The sequence below is a fragment of the Lathamus discolor genome, chromosome 6, assembly GCF_037157495.1.
Source record: "Lathamus discolor isolate bLatDis1 chromosome 6, bLatDis1.hap1, whole genome shotgun sequence".
NCBI lineage: Eukaryota > Metazoa > Chordata > Aves > Psittaciformes > Psittacidae > Lathamus > Lathamus discolor.
The window spans coordinates 30,061,336-30,083,896 of NC_088889.1; the positions used below are offsets into that span (position 1 = coordinate 30,061,336).

A 22,561-nucleotide genomic window follows, 5' to 3' on the forward strand; every position below is an offset into this window, starting at 1 on the left:
ACTTGCCCTGCATCAGCTGAACACTCATTACACCATTCACAGAAACAAGTGCTTTGCTACTTCAGGGCCTTGAGTTCAGAATTGTGTCGTCCAGCCCCAGAAAGCCTTGACTAGTCTCACTGTGATGTACAACAGCAGAACACCTGCCTTCTGTCCCGATGGGAAGTGGGCTGGGGAGAGAGACTACTCCTCTGGTCTTACATGGTAATTACTGACCCCTCTGTTCCCACATCCAGGAAGGTAACATTTAGGAAGGTAACATTTAGGAGCTACTTCTAAACTGGCCGAATGTAACATTAATTGTTACAGACTTCCCCTTCATTTTCCAGGAGTGTTGGTGCCACTGCAGCCACTGACTCCGCTTTGTGCGAATTACACGCTTGGGTTAAAAACCTTCCTGCCACTGAACTCCCTCCTCTGTGCACCATTGCTGTGGCTGCTCAAGTACAGTGTGTGCTGAGCTGGGCCTCCCTCTCCTGTTGATGTGCACCCTGGTAGCTGCTGTGACTTGGTATATGCTGGGGGAGGACAGCACCGCTTGGAGAGCTGAGGGCCTCCATCTAGAAGGTGGCACGCAGGACAGCACTTGCCTCAAAGCATTTTCTTCCCCCAACCCTTTAATCAATGCCATGCTGAGAACAGCCATACAGAGGAAACCTCACCCTGGTCTGCTTTTAATCTTGCTCAGAACTTTACCTCCTGTCACACCTGCCTGAACCAGTCCAGGCAAAGGTCTAGGAACACTGGGTGCATCTAGGCCCCACAGCTAACAGCTCCTCGCTGCGCTGCCCTGGGCTTGGGTGGGAACACCACTGCAGCAGCTCTTCAACAAAACAAGACAGTAGAGATCAAACAGTTATTTAATTTTGAGATACTGTAGGTAGATACGCAGTTACAATTCCCTAACAGCTGCTACAAAAAAAAGCACATACAATACCCAGAGTTAACCTGAAAAGCAATTAGTCATTTTGCATGAAACAAACCCATGAACTGCAGCCCTAGGCTAGAACTAGCTTTTGTAAATAAAGTGGTCAGAAACAATTAGTAGGGAAAATGATAGATAAAGGTCTGGCTTTTCCTCTCAAGTCATTAACATGGAAGCAGAACAGTACCCCATGGTAAGGAAATCCTCAAACTACATAAAGCAGGAGTTAAAAAGTAGAACTTTCTTAATGTATGTTTTGGGGTTTGTGGGTAAAGGAAACTAAAAACTACATTAGGCTCCAAACTTATGAAAAGTCACTATTTAATTGTAGCTAAGTAGATTCTTAAAAGTGAGTGAAACATCTGTTCCAGGAGTATCACAGTGATTATAAAAAGATCACACAATTTATACTGTAGCAAAATGCCAGGATGCTGCAGTGTCTTTACAGCCATTTATGAAGTGGCATAATTGGCAACAGGAGAGTTTTTAAAATGAAAGCACATTTTAACTCCTAAAACAACCTCCTCCCAATGCATAATTTGCAATTTGGTACCTCTTCCTGGAGACTGTACAGTCTCCTGTGCCAATAACGCCCATGTGCCAATCCTTTTTGTATGTAAAACATCACTGTATAATATCAGAAACAAATTTTCGGAATTTATAAAAGCAGACAGCATTTTGCTGCATCAAGCCTAACCTGTGATTTCTCATCTTCCACCTGCACTGGGAGCACCTCCACAGCAAAGAGCAAGCCTGCAGCAGCACAGTGCTGGGTAGGTCACCTGCCCCATCCCTGGCAGTGCTCAACGCCAGGTTGGACGGGGCTTTGAGCAACCTGATTTAGTGGAAGGTGTCGCTGCCCATGGCAGGGGGTTGGAACTAAATGACCTTTAAGGTCCCTTCCAACCCAAACCATTCTATGTGACCCTCGTGTTGGAATGTAATTTCACCCCACAGCTGTAATAGGGTGTAACAGGGTTCCCTTCTCTGCCCTTCAGGGAACTGTGTAGTGAACAGACACTTCCTTTGTGCAGGGACACTCGGATAAAGTTACTACATCTGGAGAGATGATACAGAGCCATTTACAGCACGTTAGAAAAGCACTCCAGTCTTGCAAAGCACAGTGAAAGCGTCCGCCCTGCACTGCACAGAAGGAGGGCAGGCAGACCCCACGAGGGTTTAGTACCATGCACAGCAATAGGCACTAACAGGAAAACAAGTGAAAGGCAGAAAGGAATAAACAGTGGGATGCTGTTCCTGGAACAAGCCGCCCACCCTGGAAGGACACAGCCAGCTTTCACAGGAATGCAAAGTCCATCAGGACTCTGAAATCCCTACAAATGCAATCATGTATCTGTTAGGATCACACTTTAGTCGCTACAAATAAAGGAAGTATGAGACAAAATGAAGACATTTCCTGGACAGTTGGATTTTGATGAGAAGTCAAATATTGGAGATGCCGCCGCTGTTTGCCAGTGAATACTGTTTGCCCAGTCGTCCTTTCAGACCCAAACCCTCTCAGTCTAACTACAGTAGTACTGCATCCTGTTAGTCCGTTGTCTTTTCCGAGACTGAAACTCTTCAAAGAAGTGCTGAATGTCTTCTCTTTTAACCACCTACGGGAAGCAGCATGAAACCCAAGTTGTGCTACACGTTTTCAATTAAATGATCCATTTCCCTCCCTACCCCACATGCATAAAAGCAGGTATCCCAAATCCCCTCTGTTACAGCTCACTAAGCAGCTTTCCTGTTCTACCCGAAGAAGGCTAGTAATGTCCAAATTTCACTGTAAGAGAACACAGAGGAAGAAGCTCCCCAAAGGCAGAGCAAGCACACGGAGCAAAGCTCCTGATGGTACTTTTTAATGGCTTTGACCACTCGCTTTTATTGCCAGAAAAATTAACACAAAGCAAGCTTTTTAGGAGCTCACTTTCAGACTCAGAACAGTGTAACTAAGAATGGCAATTCAGCAAGTAAGCCAACAAAATGCATGTGCTGGTTAATCACAGCATGCAAACTCCTCCCAGGAAACAACTGAGAAGGCTGTTTGCCAGTATTTAGTCAGTCCTTATTCTAAGGGTTTAAATTCAACCTAAGAAAAAACATAAAGGTTAAGAGCTTTTGTCCTGAATGCTTTTCATAGAGCAACACAAGTTTCATTTAAATTAAGAAGTGCTCTCAGTACTTCTTAGACAGATTTCTGTGCGGTCCCTGTTACAATGTCTTTAAGGAAATGCAACTTGTAAATTCGCATGGAATCAGGGATTTCTTGTTTCTACTGCAGTGCCAGCTACTCCAACAGAGAGGAAAAAGTTCTTATCATGTCCAGCACCCACCCCACAATAGTACCACAGCACAGGTTCCGGCAAACAAATTCTGCAAGCTGTGTCTTACCGTTCCCTCATCGGCGAATCTCCTGAGATACTCTGTCAGTTCCGTCTTCAAATCATTGTATTCTGGGTGGGCAAGGGAAATTAAACACAAGAAGATGCCAGCTTTAGTTTAACACTGGCTCAAGAAGACTTTGTTCTTCTTGTCATTTATTACATTTACTTGAGACAACTCAAGTTTGAGCTGGATTATAAACAGTAAGAAAGGCAAGGCCAGATAAATATGAGAAGCCTAATGATTTATCAGGCCAGCCCATGCATTCTGAGTTCCTGTTCAGGTTGATCTTCAGAGAAACATGCACAAGTTCACTGGTGAATCAGTCCAATCAATCAAGACTACCCCTGCTCCCAGCTTCCCACAGCAAAAGCACATAGGGGTTGTAGTGGGATGTCCTCGCCTGTAACTCAGAACTGAACAACTACCCTTGCCAGAGTACAAACTTCTCACTCAGAAGGGGGAAACTGCTCTAGTTATAAAGGACCTCAGCACTGCCTTGTCAATATACTCTGGGCAGAGCTGCCAGGGAGCACACTGCGCCCCAGTGGCACACTGCCTGGCACACCCCCAGACAACAGGAGATTGCCAAACAACAGAACAGGGTAAGATAAATAAGCCAGAGAGCAGAAATGTAAATTAATGTTTAAATATTCATGTTACAAGAAATTACTATTGACACAATATCTAAAAATGTTAAATAGGGGAAAAGTTCCCATACCAGCTAGTTCCTCAATGTAAGTTAAAGTTGTAACAACAGGCCAGAGAGAACAAATGTCTCTAGAGGAATCCTGACTGAAGTGCCATCTTCATACAGTCTTCCACACGTTACTTCAAAACCAGCTTGACACCACACTGCAAAACCCAATACTAATCCTCACGGGAACCTGTTCAGTTAAAGTTTCAAGGCAGATTCTAAAAATGAAGTTGTATTTACCACAGATGAGTTCTACTTGCTGAACTCTGTTCATGCTGTTGAGGGTGTCCATTAAAGGATCTCTCCTCTCTGTTTCTTGGTCACTGGTACCTTTATTTTCGTAAGCCAAGACAGTGTCACATTCATCTGTCAGGAACTGCACTTCAAGCTCTGAATACATTTTCTGGAGAATAAAGTAAAATTTACTTCTATGTTACAAAAAGTCTGAGATGGAGATGCTCTCCCCAATCCTTTTTGTGTTCAGTATCACAAATAACAATCAAAATAATGTAAATTTTGTACCCAGCATTTCAGGCATCTCTCTATCACAATTTCTAAAGCAATACTGGATTTAAGCAGCAAAGAAGATAGAAACAGTTAGAAGCTCATTCATGCTGCATTAATTCTGACAGATTCAGTGTGTTTCTTTACGTGGGATGGAGGGGAGGGTAGGTATTTATATGCAGAGTAAGAATACTTACTTACACAGATTTTTTCTACAAGCTTCTCTTGTAGATAAAGATCCTCTCGGAGGTCCTCCCTGCTTACCCCACGCCAGTGACCATAACGAAGAGAGGATACGTACCAAGCAGTCTTCACAGGTGCACAGTTTGCTTCTCCAGTTCAGCGGCCAAAAGGTGGCACTGTCTTTTTTTAAGAACGGCTTGCTCTGGAGTTCCTTCAGCTTGCAGACTGGCTCCTCGCGCTTAGTAACCACCTGAATTAAAATGGGTGTTTAGTGCTCTGCACCATCACTTCCAGCACACTCCATTCTTTCCAACATGTGGTTTTCCTTATGCAAGATTCTTCTTTTGTCTCAGACATCTATTTTTCTAAACAACCTACATCACCATTTCATCCACGAGGATTCTGATGTGGTTTTAGCAGTTTCCACTGGAAATTTCTGCAGAAATTTACTGCAACAGCTATAAATGTTTAAAAAATCAGAGCTGGACTATCATGCAAATGCAGTTACAAAGCATAACATCCTTATATTAGAACAAACTCAGCAAGTGCCTCAGTGTAAAGGCCAGGTGACTGACAGGAAGGGATGGATCTGACCTATCGGCAAACAGACACTATGCTCCTGTCAGCCATTTCTACAATGGTGTTCCACAGCCTACGCTGTACTCCACAGAGACCACACATTTAAAGTGTCAGTGACTGAAGAGGCACATGGAGACAGACTGAAAGCTTTTAGCTGTTCACTGAACCTATACAGAAGGAAGTGGGCTTTGCCTCAGCTACCATCAGTATGAAAATGAACAGGACAGAAAAGAAGGTACATTTTACCTCCGGACAGGCAGACCCAAAGCTAGTGGAAGGCTCGTTACACTGTTCTGTTTGCTTTTCTTCCTTCATTTCCTGGTGTTCCACTCCACTTTCTTTTATTTCTTTTTTCTGCTCTTCACTTTCCTTAACCTTCAGGAAAACCCCTTCACCTTCAAGGGAGTTCACTTTGGTCAAAGGAGGAACTGGAAGATAAATACCCACATAAGTGAGAATACTGTACCAGACAGCACACTGCCTATCACAGATGTTCTTTCTGCTTTACACTGCAGTGTCAAAGAGCACCTAGATCAGCTCATACACTGCAGGGTCCTGGATGTACTCTACAGCCTGCCCAAAGACACAGTGACCTAGGTAGACAAAGAAACCGCTTCCTCTTTCACCAGTTGTCTTCACCTCTCAGAATCCTATTCTAAAATACTCTGCTTCACAAAATCTGTGTTGTAGGAGAGGGACAATCTGAGATAGGTCTGTACTAAGATGCTTGTCTGTCTTGATACCCCTTGACGGCTATTGCTGGTTCAGTAGCTGTCACATATATTTTGCTGACTTTGTGCCAGAGTCCTTCATTTCCCCCAGACACACACCTCAAAAACTCCCATGACAGATTAACTACACCAATCCCTTCCTTATTTAAAACAAGTTTTTCTTTTGATGGCGATTCAAATGTGTGCCCTGTGATATAGCTGGTTAGAAACAGAAAATCTAAAACAAACCAAAATCCCCATTCTGTACTATATTTACTTTAGAGGGAACAGAACTCCAGGTAGGCCATCTTGGAATCCTTAAAATTAACATCGAAATTTCTGGCACATAAGAGATCAGTTATCAGTTGATATAAGCAATGTTTAGCAGACCATGTGAAACCAGCTCTTTCCACAGAAATCAAGTCATCTACCCTGCAGAGACCACATAGCAGACAGAGGCCTGCAGGGGATGTGTCCTGAGCACAGCCCCAGCTCTACCCAGATTAATGTTTTACACATTCATTCCAGGTCACTTGTCAGTCATTCTCTGCTGCTCAGAGCCTCTTATGCTCAGCTGTTTGTCTCATTGCTCCCCTTAGGATGACTCTTCAATTCTTTGATTCAGTTTAGAAATTAAGTTCACTAAGACAAGTACTAAATCTTCAGCTATCTATGTGCTAGCACATCTTTGATAAAATAAATGAGTGAGCACCACAGAACTAAGATTTAGGAATGAGAAATACAGAACAGTCTGTGCAGTCCTGCATGTTCCACTGCTGAAGGTGACTGTCCAATATATCGAGTATAATTTCTCCAACCACTTAAACAGTATTAAGTTATTTATCAATCATATATGACTAACACATGCTAACCAAATATTGGCTCAGATATCTCAAGTTTCTTTACCTGCTAACTGTGATGCATAAGCCCAGAGGAAATGGCAGTGGTTCATGCAGGCTTGGCATACCATTTCATGGAAGTCTCCACTTTCAGGGGGAACTGCACCAAGATGCTGTCAAAATGAAACAAGGATACAGCAGTGAAACATTTGCTGCAAGTTAACACTCAATTCTAGACTTAGAGGAAGTACAACATCAACTGCTGTCACAGTTTCACCGCAGTCATACACTCCTGCTAACTCTACAACAATTAGCAGTATAATTTAAAGACTGAAAAGAGCTGACAAAAATCCCAAGGAAAAACTGAAACAATTATGTCTTTGTCTACACTCTTTTATGCCTTCTACACATTCAGAAATCTCAGTCCTATCTCATTTCTAAATATTCTAAATATTCTTCTACACTGTCCTAAACATAGGACAGCTGAAGATACCTCTTGCATACTGCACATGTGAACTCTTAAATAACTTTTTATGATTGCTTCCTTATGTGCAAGAGATTTTAAGTCTTCATACTGGTCACGTAATGCACTTGGGAAGAATTAGGTTCCAAAGCTCTCCATAACCTGGTGAGAAATATTTAGGCAATTAAAAGTGCTTAGTGGCTTTCTTTCAAAAAGCATTCTTCAAGGCTCACAGTGAACTGCGTAACATTCATACACACCTTTACACAAAAGAATCCTACAGTTCAACTACAGAGCCCAACTGAAGCCAATCATCTTTTCTTAATTCTTTGATCCTGCAACTTCAAACACAGAACCTCGCGCGTGCCCTTCAAGGCATAAGGCTGAATCCTTAATGCTCCCGCATTAAGTAGGGCACTCACTGAAGTGCTGAGCTGCTTTTAAAAGATTTCTCCAAAGTTTGTAATCATGAACCAACAGCACAGTTCTTCCTTGCTACTTATAGGAATTACAGTTTTAAAAGCATTCTTTTGCATGAAGAACTGTTTGGGTATTTGATCATAATGTGCCTCAGTAAGAATCTTTTGCTCACCAGTTGCACTGACTAGAATTTTCTAGTCAAAGAGACAGTTGCAAAGTTGTTACTTTATTCTGCGGCAGTAAACTTCAAAGAGGCAGAACTCTTCCAAAAAACCCAAAAAGGGTTTTTTTGGACTGGAGAGGACAGCAGCACAAGACTGAACTTTCAATTTTCCTTTGCACAGGATGAAAAGAAATACCCCAGAACTCCTGTACTAATCTTTTGAGAACTAAAGCAAACCTTTTAAAATAGGAATAACCATACAAACGTAACTGACAGTAACTTATTTCTATGCAAGTGGCAATTCTGCTACTTGTAGTTTCCTTACCCTTCCATGGAACCAGTCTTCACAGACTATACACTGGATCATCTCATCTGGAATCTAGATGAACAGTCATATTATTAGCATTAATAGCAACTTCTAGAGTCTTTCACAAGCCTCAAATGACAGTATTATGCAAAGCCTGCTCAAGTGAATTGCACTTCCCTCTTCACCTATCCACAGGGAGCTGCCATTACATTAGTAGTTAACTGCTTCATTAGTCAGTTTGCTTCCCTGAACTTCAACAGCATATGTAATTTGTTGTTTATCGAGACTGTGGAAATTCCCATTTATTATTACAAAACTTGTTTTCCTTTTAGAGCATGACATTCTCACAAAAGAGCTGATAAAAGCTAATACACTGTTGGCATCTTTCTTCTTGTAAAGAGAAAAGCATTAACAGGCAGCTTAGCAAAAGAAAGCTACTGATACCCATCATGTCATCAGGTTTACAGAGGAACACCGGAGTCCTAACTTAGCTGGCCACAACATAGTACAACACAAACTGCTCTGTCGGGAAACAATTATTAATGATTTCTTTAGAAATGTTTAGTTATCTCTGAACTTCAGAGAGGTGAGTTTGTAAAACACTTTTTGTATTTATAGGACTTGCTCCCTCCTTATTCTTTAAAACACCTGATTTCTATGACTGCAAACAGAAGTGTGCATGTGCAAAACCAAGTGGTGTATTTTAATACTTCAGAGGGACAAAAAGTGTTGTGACTACCATAAAGGAAAGCTAAAGCCAGTGCTACAGGACAGACTCTCCCCCTCCCAGAAGCCTCATCAGAGCACTGTTGCAGACACAAGGAAGCAGATTATGGTTTCTCCTAACATGTGTAATGTGTTTACCGGGCTACTGCCACATTTCTTAAGATGATGAGAAACCCCCCACTAAGGGAACCCCATATAGAGGAGTTTCTACTTTAAAAAGAGGAAAGCAGAGAGAACCGCAGCACTTTCTCCAAATGATGGCTTGTCCTCCTCATCTGTCTTTAAGGCATAAACATATTTTATCATTAAAAAACCCCCTGATAATTACTGTATATAGAATAGAATCATAGAACAGTTAGGGTTGGAAAGGACCTTAAGATCACCTAGTTCCAACCCCCCTGCCATGGGCAGGAACATTTCACACTAAACCATACCACCCAAGGCTTCATCCAACCTGGCCTTGAACACTGCCAGGGATGCAGCATTCACAACCTCCCTGGGCAAGATGTATGAGAACCAAGAGCAATATGGAACATAAGATTTCTTGAAGTGGGTTCTTTGCTGTAAAGCAGCTCAGCGACGACCCTTTGCACAATACTTTGCATAAATACCATCTATATATGAGTACTATCGGCTTTTGTATTTCTTACCTCATCTTCAGGATCAGGATAAGGTCTTTTACAAGTACAGTATAATCCATAGAAATTGTCATTATACTTATTTCCTGCATTCACCTTGCCCTTTTCCTAGAGGGAAAAAAGTATCTCAGTAATGCAGTGAAAAACAAGACTGAAAATATACAGAATCTAGAAACAAAACCCCAAACAAACATTCCTGTTGCACTTTAATTACCAAAAGCAATAATTATACTCGTCAGCTTGAAGATCCAAAAAGAAAGGTACCTATGCTATATAGTGAGCAGCAGACAGGGCACGTGGGGAATACTGAAGTTCAAAAGGAAAACCAGTCTCTACACCTTTCTAATAAATGGCAACTGTGGTGTTTGTTAAACTACTGCTAATCCAGAACGATGTAAGAGTTCTAATCACCAGCTATGCCTACCTGCTGCATTATAGCAACAACTGTAGATTTATTGCGCACCTTCCCCTTCAGTTTTTTTTTTAACATCCAGATTGTGATCCAAACCTGACTCTGCTTAATCTTACCACTGAGCTTCCACTAAATTTGTGTCATACAAACCTCATTCTACAGGAGAGAATTATCTAAATGACAAAACATGCTGAATGAAACTCAATTACAGGCAATTTCATTTAAAAAACAAACAAATGAACAAACAAACCCCTCAGCTAATACAGCTGCAGCCAGAGGGTTTCAGAACCACATGTAGTTGCAGCCTAAAGCCACCAATGGCCCCTCCAGAAAGAGCTGTGACCATTTATGATGTTACTACAAAGCACTTTCTACCACTATTGTGACAAAGACAGGACACGGGATGTGAGCACTTGGCACCCGTCAAGTCAGACACATAAATAGGTGGATGCTGAAGGTCACTTAACCAGTACAATTGATTTTGCGCTGAACTAAAGGAGGAACAACCACATGATCCATTTCACTGACTTGAATTAGAAACAGTAACATCTTAAAATCGTCACAGGTGTCTCTGTAGGGATCACTGGATTATGGTCCTGTGCTGACTAGCTCTGGATCCATCCCAGTTCTGACAGAACAAAATGGGCATACACAAAACCACTGGCTGTTTCCACATTTGGACTGTTATTACACAGGGAGCAGTGCTGCAAGCAAGCCAAGCAGCTTCCTGTTGCTGTTTTTCAGAGTATTATCAACTACTTAACAAGTCCAAAATGCCCAACGAAATGAAAGCACAGAAGGCTTAATGCAGTAAAAAGCTGCCCCATCAGTGGGCTCTGGTGACAACCAACCAAAAAAGATTACGGCACTAACACCACCATGAATAAGGGGAGGGAACTGTTCCTTTGGAAATAGAAAAAGCTTGAATTTCTTTAATGCAACAGCAAAATTACACCTAAAAGCTTCCCCTGAAGCCAGCTTAAAGCCAATGGGATGTATTAGTGCAGGCACCACAACACATTTCCTCTCTGCTCACATTTCCCTTTGATCTCTCAACAGTTTTATCTTATGCTGTAATACTCCCACCTTGTTTAACTTGCTGGGAAAAGCAGAGGCACCGTGTGCGTCAGCACTGGCTGAGGCAAGGCACCGACCTCCCAATACCATCATTTCAATTCTGCATGCACAAAACCCCTATTTGCACTTACTGGCAGTAACTTGCACTGCAGATTTTTGAACTTGCTATTTCCACAGTCACAGCGGAAGTTCCTGGAAAGAAAAGCACAGCGTTTCAGGTGGGTTTATTAACAGAAAACACATCAGGTTTCGTGTTCATAAAGATTCCCATCAGTTTATTGTAAGACATAAAAACATTCTTGCAGTGCTTAAACAACAGCATCAGTCAGAAGTGGCCTTACCCTCTCACAAGGTGTTCTCAACAGATCTCTCAGCTAAGACCATCACTGACAGCAGCGCTTGGCTGGGAGGCCGCAACGGTACAGAGCTAACCCTGGGTACTGCAATTGCCACACTTAAAAACACAATCACGAGTGCTGGGGGAATAGGAGCCTGAACCGCTTCATTTCCAAAAACCAGATCCATGACGGTGATTAAGCTCTTGTCTCCTATCCAGACACCTTAAGCTCTCACTTAAACAGGGCTGGTGTGCCAAGAGAAGGAGAAGGTGGGTACCTCGGTGACCTGACCTCAGTCGCCAGTGCAGCTTTGCTGGGAGCGGTGTACTAAGTACGAGTTGCCCTGCCTCACCGAAGCGCACCAGAGAGCGGAGGCAGCTCTGGTGAAGTCCCGCAGCCAGCGCAGCTCAGCCCGCACCCCGGTCCGGAGGGGCAGGACGCCGGAGGCGCTGGGCGCACACCGCCTGCCCTGCCCGGCCCTGAGGAGCCGGCTCGGTAGGAGGCTGCCCAGGGGAGCGCGGCTGAGGGGGCTCGAGCCGCAGCGCGCCTTCCGCCGCCGGCCCGGGCCCGCGGCCCCGCCCCGCCCCGCGGTACCTCTTGGTGTAGAGCTCGAAGAGGCGGTGGGTGCCGTGGCACTCGTAGCTGCAGGCCAGGCAGATCCCCGCCGGCTCCCCCCCGGGCGGCGTGCAGGTGCTGCAGGCGTACAGCGCCTGCCTCTTCACCGCTCCCTGCGGGGCGACACCGACGCGAGATACAGAGGCCGCTGCGGGGTCCCTGCCCCGGAGGGGCGCGGGCCCCTGCCCCGGGCGGCCCCGCCCCCGGCCCCGCCCCGCGCGACCCCGCCCCCACCTGGGAGTAGCTGCAGCGCTCGTGGTCGCTGCCCCCCAGCACGGCCCGCGCCTCCTTCTCGAGCTCCTCGTTCTCGGCCAGCACCTCCGCCAGGGAGACCACGGGCTCCTCCGCGCCGCCGCCGCCGCCGCCGCCCGGCTCCGCGCCCTCCGGCGCCGCCGCCGCTTCCATCGCCGGGACGCGAGGCCGAGGGCGAGATGCGGCGGGAAGCACGCGGCCGAGGCGCCAGGGGGCGCCACAGCGGAAGCGGAACCGCGGGCCTCACGTGACCGGGGCCGCGCGTGGTCAAAGAGAGCGGTGAGCCGCGATCGCGCGGGCGGCGAGCACGTGACCGGCGGGCGGGGCGGGGCGGGGCCGGGCCGGACGCGCGGGCTGCCCGCGCTGCCGGGCGGGGCGATGGAGCTGGTGGCGGAGCTGAGGGGCTCCGACGGCGAGACGCGGTCGGTGCGGGTGCCGCTGCCGCGCCTGGCGGAGGAGGGCGAGGCCGGGCAGCTGCGCGGGCTGCGGCAGAGCCTGGCCGAGCTGCGGGAGCGGGTGGTGGAGCTGCTGGCGCCCCTGGTGCGGGCCGAGAGAGAGGCGGCCGGCGGCGGCGGCCCACGCGGTGAGTGCCGGCGGGGAGCGGGCGGGAGCGCGGCGCGGAGGCTCCGCTGCCCCCGCGCCGCTCATCCGCGCGCGGTTGACCCCCGTCAGGTGACGCCCAGGATGACGACGACGACGACGATGAGCAGGAGGAGGATGAGGAAGATGAAGGCGAAAACAGTATCGACACGAAAGCAAACGCCGACGACCCACCGCCAAAGCGGACGAGGGTTCAGCAGCCATGGTGACGGCACTGGGTACTGTGGTCAGGCCTGGAGGGAGACACTCTAGCTGCACCGGGTGTGAGGGTGTCCTGGCAGGGCCAAGCGGAAGCCTGCGGCGCTTCTGCTCCTGTTCGGAAAGTGAAATGGTCGGTCCCGACGCTGTTTTAACAGGGAGGCCATAAGAAAAGGATGCACCTTGGTGTCAGCAGCGTGTTGGTTGCAGGGAGCCAATGTTATGTTGAGAATTTTTGGTAGACCAGTTGACAGATGTAAAACTGTTCTCCCAAGTCTTCTGACTGCTACATTCTTAACGACATTTTCTAAGTCATTGTATTTATTCATGCGACTTAAAATAAACTCTTACGTAGTAAAATCAGGAGTGAGTTATTTTGTCAGACATGATCTTAAAATGGTACAGCACAACTTTCTATGGAGAGAAAGCAGTATAAGGCCACTACAGTATTCAGAATTAAAGAATATTTGTAAGACTGTGTCCATTCCTGAGCAGCCCTACAGTGGAAGGCTATTTTTGCTTATCACCAAAAAGGTTTATTCTTGTCACCCAGCAATGAAGTGTTGTCCTGGAAAAGGTCATATATGAAGTGGATTGACAGAGTTGGTAATCTTGGTCTCAAAAAATCCTGAGTTTTTGTAACAGCCCGGCAAGTCAGTGTGACTTTGAAAGTTGTCTGACATTCCACAATTCAAACCCAGCTGTCTGTCCTGAGCCTGTTTTCTCAAGATATTTGGGTTTTTCTTTTTATGCAGCAGTTATGTTTATGTATTTTCTTCCATCCTTTATCCAGGCTGATTTTTAGGCTCAGGTGCTAAGTCAAATACAGTGAACAACACAGCTCAATGTTCTGCCCATGCAGAACTCTCATAATTATCTACACTGTTTGCTGTAGTTTGTTTTGGAGAGGGAGAAAGTATAAATATTCAAGTAACACCTATGAGTACATTATGTATAGCTGCTCTTGCCTGTGTAAATCAGCATCACCCAATCTCTCTGCTAAGGTAACTCATTCTTCTGATGATAATGCAGCATGTGGAATGTCACAGAATCATTGGGCTTGGAAGGAACCTCTGGAGATCATCTAGTCCAACCCCCACTTCAAAGGCAGGACTACTGGGAACTCCTGCTCATCCATGCAGGTCTCCTGGCCCCTTTCCTTGATCATGCGAGTACACTGGAATTGGGCCTGGAGGAAGTAGTGCTTAAATACTGATGAGGTCTCTTCAACTTCCTTCTGTTCTAGGCCCATAGCATTCTATTAAGTAGGTGTTGAAGAGCCTAAGTTAGCTCTCCAGAAGTTTAGGGTTGTAGTCCTGCTTGCTGTTTTGCTTCCCCCATGCAGGATCCTAACTTCTACCATATCATGATCGCTACAGCCAAGGCTGCCCCAACCTTTACACATTCAGCCTGGTTTGTAAGTACAAGGTCTAGCAACACACCCTTCCTTGTTGGCTCCTCCACCACTTTTAACAAAGTGTTACTTTCAGTGATCTGTAGGAATTTCCTTGTCTGTGTGCACTGGGCTGTGTTATCCCTTCAACAAATATCTGGGTGGTTGAAGCCCCCCCCCCCAAAATAGATGCTTCTTGCAAGGGGAAAGTTGTCAGTTCTTCACATATGTTACTTTAATTCCCAGTTTGTTCAGCGCATGCTTCTGTGAACAGGCATAAAACATTCTAAACAGCCACTCTGTAGAGCTTGCCGGACCCCAAGAGGCTTCTCTAGCAGAAATTTACTGACTAGTTTAATAGTATGAAAAGCTTTCTTCATGTTTACATGTTCTGCTGGCAGTTTGTTTATATATTATAGAAACTGATCAAGTCTTACGTATGGAGGACAAAGTATCAGAATAAATAATGAATTTTTATGAGCACAAAATTGCCTGGGTTTCTTTGGAAGGGGCAGGGGTGTGTTGGAACTGAAGCATAGTAAACATATTTACATCTTTACCTATTATTAAGAAGTTCACACACCCATTATTCTCTCAGTAGATATGACAGAGCCATAACTTAGGGGAAAAGACCAACTCTGAAGACTATGGAGATTTAGTTGCTGAGGACCTGGGATGACAGCAAATGACATAAATTAATCCTCATCACTTGTCAGGCTGCAAAATCTTAAAGTGATAAGATGCTTAAAGTGTTTTAGGGTAGATAATTTATCGAAGGAAGTAGCATTGAAGGAAGTGGCTTATCAAAATGGCAAAGGCAACACAGTACAAAAAGCCTGATAAATGCATCAAAAGAGCTCCTTCATGCAGCCTGTACTTAAAGTGCAGATGTCTTTTATGAGCTCTGTTCTGCAGCTTTGGAAACTGCTTGCAGAGCTACATCTGGGAATAGTGTGTCATCCCCCTCCCAATCACAGTCCTGAACACTTCAACAGTAGTGTGAACTGTGGGAGGCTACAAAGCAACATGCAACATCAGGCATGAATTTGGAGTCTTTATATAGAAAGATTGTGTAAAAAGTCCACTGGCACATCAGGGACTGAAAACCTCTGGTCTAAAGCAACAAACCCTAACTAATCAAGCTTAAAGTTATTTCACTACTTCTTTTAAAAGAAGAAGACTACAGTGAAAAAACATTTAATAATTAGATCTTAGTCTTTCCTTTATTTTGTGGGTAAGACTCCACCTGCTCATATTCTGCTGGTGCCAAAAATGCTGGAAGCACTATCAGAGCTAGCTTTCCTCATCTATTGTCCAGTATTCCTATGCACCAGGTTGACAGGTTATACTAAGTCTCTCCATTACTGCTTTCCAACTCAAGCTCAAATCCTTAGAGACATAGCATTTGCTTGAATTAGACTGTCATTCTGTAATTAGTTGTAAAGCTCATGCTTGTCAGCAGCTTTAATCCAAAACCAGGCTTCTAATGCGAAAGTCTACAAACACAAGCCTCCGTTCTGTAAGCCATCTCTGCACCCAGCACATGCTCCACATCCAGCCAGCTTGGCTCATCACATGAGGCACACTGACGAATTTACTAAAGGCCATGTGCTTGTACAACAGAAGCTTAGGCACTTCTTCCTATCATTTTCTATTTTTGATGCTTCCTCTTAGAATCATAGAATAGTTAGGGTTGGAAAGGACCTTAATATCATCTAGTTCCAACCCCCCTCCCCTACACTGTTCTTCTTTAAGACAACTGCTGAGTTTAAAAACTTACGGCATCGAGTTAAAAACATAGTCCAGCCAGTGGTACCTCCTTGTCACACAAAGGTAGAAAAATGACAAAAGGATTCAGTTTCATCCAGTCACCCCCACACTACAGGCAAGTAATTAGGGCACAGAGCATAAAAAGGCAATGAAAAAAGATCAACTGAACATACACACTGAGGGAAGGACAGAAGAGTAAGCTACAGCAGCTGACTGCCAGCACTGCTATCTTGCAACAAACATAAGCAACAACAAAAAATAAAGCCACTGATATCTATGGGCATTAACAGACTTCTGTTTATAAACATTGAAAAGTTTTTATTTTATAGATAAATAGGATGGTGATTTTTAAAGGCAGGAAACAACACAACTTAAAAGCTCTGACTCCCAAAGATACTGTAAGTCAGAGTTTATTCTTACTTCATCATATTAAGATGGCAGCTTCCTCCTTTTCATATTGCACTTAGAACTTAAAACCTTCTTGTAAAGGCTACATTGTTTTCAGGTCCTAGCACCAATGCTGGGGTTTGAAACCAGTGTCTCAAAATACACCACCTTAAACTTTGTTTGCATTTGGAGGTAACTGCCATGCTTAAACACAGCAACACTGAAAATAGTGTTCTCTTTCCAAAGTAAGAGAAGGCTGGTATTATCCTCCAGAGTTCCCTTAGTCACAAATGGATTAGCACTTGTCATGACTAGGTACAGACAATCACACAGAACTGAAATTAAAGTTGAGGAGTTTAGTTCATAACTGTTCTGTGCCTACTGCTTTTAAAGAGTATGTTTTGCACTGTTTTCACATTTGGAAGGTTACTTCCATCACAGCTGGCTCAAAAATTTAGTTATTCTAAGAAGAAACAAATAAGGACAAGAAGAAGAGGTTCAAGATTGTTTGAAATACACAATCCAGTAGTTAGAATCAAATGCTGTGCCAAAATAGCACTGAAAAATAGAGTTTGAAACTATGGTAAGAAATCTCAGTGAAACTTCAGTATGACTGAAGAAATCTGCATTCATTACAAGAATGAGAAGGTCTCATTTCTTCAAATTTCTGAAAGAAATATGATTACTTGTCCTACAACCTGTTGGTAGCATTCCCCACAACCTAAAACCAGTTAACATTCCCAAATTCAGAGTTTTTCCTAGTACATCAGTGCTCCCAGAACAGTTTTCCACCATGTCTAGAGTGAAATTAGTATGGTAGTAAATTCCAATCACTTGTAATTTTATCAAAGGAGATTTCTATAGATAGGAGAAAGAAACACACATGAAGTTTTGTGCAGACTATAGCAAATATCAGCATAAGCTGCTTTTGACATCATAGGAAGAGATTAAAGCACCAAGCTTCAGGCCTATGCCAATACTCACTGCCTACCTACTACAACATGGCACTGTTGTGGTTACTGAAAAATGTCTGCTACCACAGGAAAAACAAAAAAAAGCACCTTTTTCTCTTCAAAGGTTTGCACAAACTTTATTCTTTGCTTCCTGTATTTATATCTAAACTTATTTAAAAAAAAAAATCATTAAAAACCAGCACTGATGTAGATATTACTTAGGAAAAAAAAATATAAAAAAAAAAAATCAAAGAATTGTGATTGTGTTAAGTGCAGCTTTTATAATCATATTCTGATTTTGTTTCTTTTACATTTACCACAAAAGAAGTAACTTTTCATTGATTTTACTCCAAGGGAAAACATAGGAAATCACTTTTTTGCTAAGAGGAGTAAAGTCATAGACCAGAAACTTATTTCCCCACAGGACATTTCAGATGGAGTGTTGCAATTTTGCATCATTAAGGCAAAACGAGGAATACTTCCATCAAGTGTCACATAGGGTGTCTCACTCTGGCCATCCCGATAGACCCATATTTAAAAACCTTTGCAGTTATTTTTTTTTTTAAATAGAAAACAGTCACTCTCTTCATTGCTTAACAGTATGAAAGAAAAGGATCTTTCCAGCCTCCACTCAGAACTTCAGTCTTGCGATTAGATCAGGCATATGCAATTGCTTCAAAACAGCTACAGAAACTAGAAATTGAGCTAAGTGTCAATCAGTTGTAATCTACTGATTTGATTAGAGGCCTTCACAAATGTTTGATGGCGATTGCAAATAACAGCCAAGCAGATAGGAATGATGCAATACCCAACAGTTTTGGGGTCAGCTCTTGTACAGGAATAGAGGAACAAGAACATCTGTAAATATGGTATTAAAAATATTATAGTCCACAGCCAAAAAGGCAAGGATAGCAGTCGTACTTTTAAGGAGTGCATCCATGTGGTTCCTTCCTGTGGTTCCTTGGGGTGTTGCTGAATGTGCTCCAGTGCTAGTTTGTTGTAAGTCTCATTTATTTCAAAGACGTAATAAAAAGCTGCAGCACTTGCTAACAAGTACAACCCCACACCAATCCATCCCATCCTCTGGCGGAAGTTCATCATTCTCCATGCTCTGCACCTGGAACAAAAGGTGACAAACATTCAGTATAGGTTGGAGAAAGAGGGGATGCAGATGAGGCTTGATTTTCATGTATGTATTAATGTATTAATTAATGTATGTATTAATGTTATGTATTAATGTATTAATGAAACAGCACACACATCCACTTCTGAAGACCCGAGTTCTCTCTACGTCAGAGAAAGTCATAGTGCTATGTGAGCAACAGACTAATAGTAATTACATATAACACTCCGTCGATGGCTCTGGCCACTTTAGGGCCTGCTAGCTACAAATACACCAGGCTAAAGTCAAGCACTGAGTGAAAAAAACAGAAGCCATGAATTGGGTAAGTTACTTACCCCATCTGCCCTCAATGCTTCTAGCTGCAGGGTGGTAATAATAAGACTTTCTATAAATTCATAAAGTTTGTAAAGTTCTTTGACATCTGCTAGATAAACATGCTGCTAGCCAGCAGTAACAGGAGCATTGCTGCTTGTTTGCAGTGTAGCAACATCCAGTTTTATTAAGCTCTAGCGGAGTGCCCACCTATGAACCACCTATAAGGATGTTTTCAATTTGAACGTGTACTAAAGGTCTGTATGTGTACTCATCTACATACATAAAGATACTGTAAGCATATTACTTGCACCTAACTGTACTTCTGCTCTGTGTGATCAGTTACAGTATGTCTTCTGGAGGAAAGAAGCTGAACACCTGTACTTGTAATTGACACCATGCAGAACAAACCAGACACGAGTCAAGAAGCATAAATTATCAAAGCACCAGGGACACTACTGGGCTCAGTTTTAGTTGGTTTAAGATCACTGGCTGGCTGTATGGGTCTAAGTGACTTGAAACACTCTCCCCAAAGCAGTTACAAACACACTAACTGAAGTGCCTCCACTCATATCAAGAAGTCATCACCACCTTCCCTAAAAATAGCCTTGGGCAGGGCAGGGTGAACAATTGCTTCACTGCAGCTGATAAGAGTTCTCCTAACAAACATGCATTCAGACTGCTGCGGTTTTATTATTTTTCACAAGAGTTAAAATCAAGTTATGCAGTACTGTTTTAAGAAAATATATTAGGCTTTAAAAATACTAGGCAGAAATACTGATTCAATAATGTATTATGCATACAGAATAATAATTATGAATAGAAGTATGAAAAAGTTTACCACAATTAATTAAATAAAAATCACTGCACCTGTCTAAACCCCCTTTCCTAAGGCTAGACTGATTTGTTCGGTTAGCAATCTTGAAAAGGCCTCCTGGTTTCCCACGTCTGAAGGATATCCTCAATACTGACCTGGCAGAATCTGATCAGGGTAGCTCGGGAGTTGCTCTGGACCTCACACTGCTATGTCTATGATGGCTAAGAGAATTAAACATATAGTGACACTAAATACCCAAAATACATTACTGACATCTGGGGCAGCTGTTGCTTAGCTTTTCCTTCTACATAACAGAATGCTTCTGTTTTATACCCCGAGTTAATATTTTAGTAGGACAACCGAAAAATTTGTGTAAGAAGCTGTTAACCCACTGGGTAAAAACCTAAAACTCTAAGAGTCCATGTTTATCCAACGGCTAAATCACTGCATGTTCTTTCCAGTAGCTGGGCATTTTGGAGACGGCTAGCACGCAGCTGCCTTCAGACAAAATAAGTCTTCAAAAGGAATGTAAGCATTGAAACCACAATGTTAAAACTACAGTAGATTTAAGAAAGCAAACATTAGCCGTTTTTGTCCTGCCCTTGCTAGAAGCCAGAAGAGGAGCCTCAGCTCTATGTTACACCGAAACAGTCAGAAACAACACTTAAAGAGCTTTCTTATTTATCGTTTCGAGACCGTTTTCACTCGCAGCTCCCGCGGCACCCGCGGTGGTTAGCAGAGCCGTCCGCTCGCATTCCGCATCTGATCCTGGGCTCTTCTCCCTCAACAGGCCGCGCAAACCGGCAGCTGGCAACGCCCGAGGCTCTCAGCCCCACACCAGGCGCTGGACCAGCGCCCCGTCAAGCGGCGCTCCGCCACAGCGGCTCCTTCCCCGACACCAGCAGCCCCTTACCTTCCTCCAGCGGAGAAGAAGGGAGCGGGAGGGCGGCGGAAGGCGGCCCGCTCCCCTCAGCCCGCGCCGCCACACCGGGAGACGGAGAGCCCCGACGGCCCGCCGCGCCACTGCCGGCCCGCTGCCATCGCCGCCCGGCCACCCTGCCGGAACCCTCGCGCTTCCGGCATGGGGAGAAGCGCTTCCGGTGCACGCCCGTCTGCATCCGAGCCGGGGAGGGGCGGGGCGGGGCAGGCTGGCCGGCGGCCATCTTGGCTGGTGCCCGCGCCTCTCTGTGGCGTGGTTGGCCTCGCCCAAAATGGCGGCCAGCGAAGGCCGCACAGTGCTATGTTGGTGTTCGCCTTCCTTAATGACCCTTCGGTTACTGTAGTCGTGGCTGTCTGCCCAGAGCTGTTGTCGTTTCAGCGTTAGTGCAGCTCTATGTGGTGGTGGAGGAGAGACTGGGGTCAGGCAGCTCAGCAACGATGCAGAACACCAGCCTCCAGTGTGCTGTGGTGGACAAGGCTGTGCCACAGTGACTTGGTATACCACTCACCCTTCGCCACTTTGCCAGTTCGAGAGTGTTATTTTGATTGTGGCAGCAGTCGATGAGAGGAGAAACTCAAAATGGTTGTTTTAAAGTTGGCAGTGATACGCGGGTAGACTCCATAACTCGTCAAAGTTGTCAAGTAGGTATGCTTTATTCAGCTGAGGCACATGGGGGATCATTCCTCCAAAGGCATGTGTGCCACAACCTCGTCTCTCCCCTCATTTATTCTCTAAAATTACCCATATTCATCAGGTTCCACAACATGCCTATACATACTCATGTCCTATCCCCGCTTCGTATTATACTGAGCTAAAAGGTCCTTTGTGCCTGTGCAGTAGCTCCTGGTTGCTGTGGGCGAGGGTCTCAAGATGAAGTAAATGAGTCTTCCTCGGCTTAAACTTTCTACCTCTAGTAGTTGTGCATGCTCCCTGGTGACTTGGTCATTGTCCAAACCACAAAGCTGGTTTTGGCCAGTTGCAGGGCCCAGAAAGCAGGAGCCTGGTTACTGTTCCTTCCTCTTATCAGGAGCCTTGTCCTCCCATCCTGTTCTAGCACAGCATAATGAGCATGATAAATGTTTGTTGAGTATGGGCAAGCAATAACATTGTTAAGCAAGCAGCTTAACCCTAACCCCCCCCCATACATTGGTTAACTCTTTACATCAGCTGCATTAGCCAGGTGCGATGCATTGAGGAAAATACCAATGGAAACTAACAGTCTCCCAACAGCCGACATATATACTTAAAAACCAGTGTGTGTTTACACATAAATGCACCTTACTGGCTTACTGAAGTAAATTATTTGAAAATAATGGTACTGGGAAAAGGCCTCAAGGAAGCCAAGTGATTGTCTAAATTGACAGAAACAACCTGATTTTGTCACTTGCAGTTCACTGACATGTACCACAATTATGTTTGGTAAATTTGCTTGTGCAGAGGGTGTTTAAATATTTCTCTAACACATACTTCCTGTGCTAGTTAAAAGAATTCAGTAACTGTATAATATTATATGTAAAATTAAACATTTTTACTAAACTGTTGTATCTCGGGGTCATGAGAAAACTACTGTTTTCTCATACTGCTGCTGGGAGCTGCTCTAACTTCTTTCTGAACTGCTCCACAAATTGAATCAAATACAAGTGAAATGGATGTCAAATCCATTTGGTTTGTCAAAACATGTTTTACTGTCCATTACTGTAGGGAATGACGTGACTCGTTGGCAGCCAGGACTGAATTCTGGCCTCTGAAGGTACAGAGAAGCAGTGGCAGCCACAATTTACACATACACCTATACTGAAAAGAAGGCTAACCATTTAAAAAGAGATGTCAAATAA

The 22,561-nt window shown here is 44.3% G+C and overlaps 3 protein-coding genes across 3 annotated transcripts; 1 reads left to right on the forward strand and 2 right to left on the reverse strand.

Annotated features, from left to right (window-relative positions):
* Positions 1–842: 842 nt before the first annotated feature.
* On the reverse strand, positions 843–12,493 carry UBR7 (ubiquitin protein ligase E3 component n-recognin 7). Its single transcript, XM_065685590.1, has 11 exons — positions 12,216–12,493; positions 11,961–12,094; positions 11,160–11,220; positions 9,552–9,647; positions 8,194–8,247; positions 6,890–6,995; positions 5,520–5,701; positions 4,813–4,944; positions 4,248–4,410; positions 3,320–3,381; positions 843–2,541 (listed from the first exon to the last, which is right to left on the reverse strand). The coding sequence occupies exons 1-11, from the start codon at positions 12,384–12,386 to the stop codon at positions 2,449–2,451; spliced, it is 1,254 nt and encodes a 417-aa protein (XP_065541662.1). The 5' UTR covers positions 12,387–12,493; the 3' UTR covers positions 843–2,448.
* Positions 12,494–12,567: 74 nt separating this feature from the next.
* Positions 12,568–13,391, forward strand: LOC136017360 (EKC/KEOPS complex subunit GON7-like). Its single transcript, XM_065685592.1, has 2 exons — positions 12,568–12,816; positions 12,906–13,391. The coding sequence occupies exons 1-2, from the start codon at positions 12,612–12,614 to the stop codon at positions 13,040–13,042; spliced, it is 342 nt and encodes a 113-aa protein (XP_065541664.1). The 5' UTR covers positions 12,568–12,611; the 3' UTR covers positions 13,043–13,391.
* Positions 13,392–16,473: 3,082 nt separating this feature from the next.
* Positions 16,474–20,884, reverse strand: LYSET (lysosomal enzyme trafficking factor). The gene is made up of 2 exons (XM_065685591.1): positions 20,700–20,884; positions 16,474–18,651 (listed from the first exon to the last, which is right to left on the reverse strand). The coding sequence occupies exon 2, from the start codon at positions 18,633–18,635 to the stop codon at positions 18,240–18,242; it is 396 nt and encodes a 131-aa protein (XP_065541663.1). The 5' UTR covers positions 18,636–18,651; positions 20,700–20,884; the 3' UTR covers positions 16,474–18,239.
* Between the last annotated feature and the right edge of the window lie 1,677 nt (positions 20,885–22,561).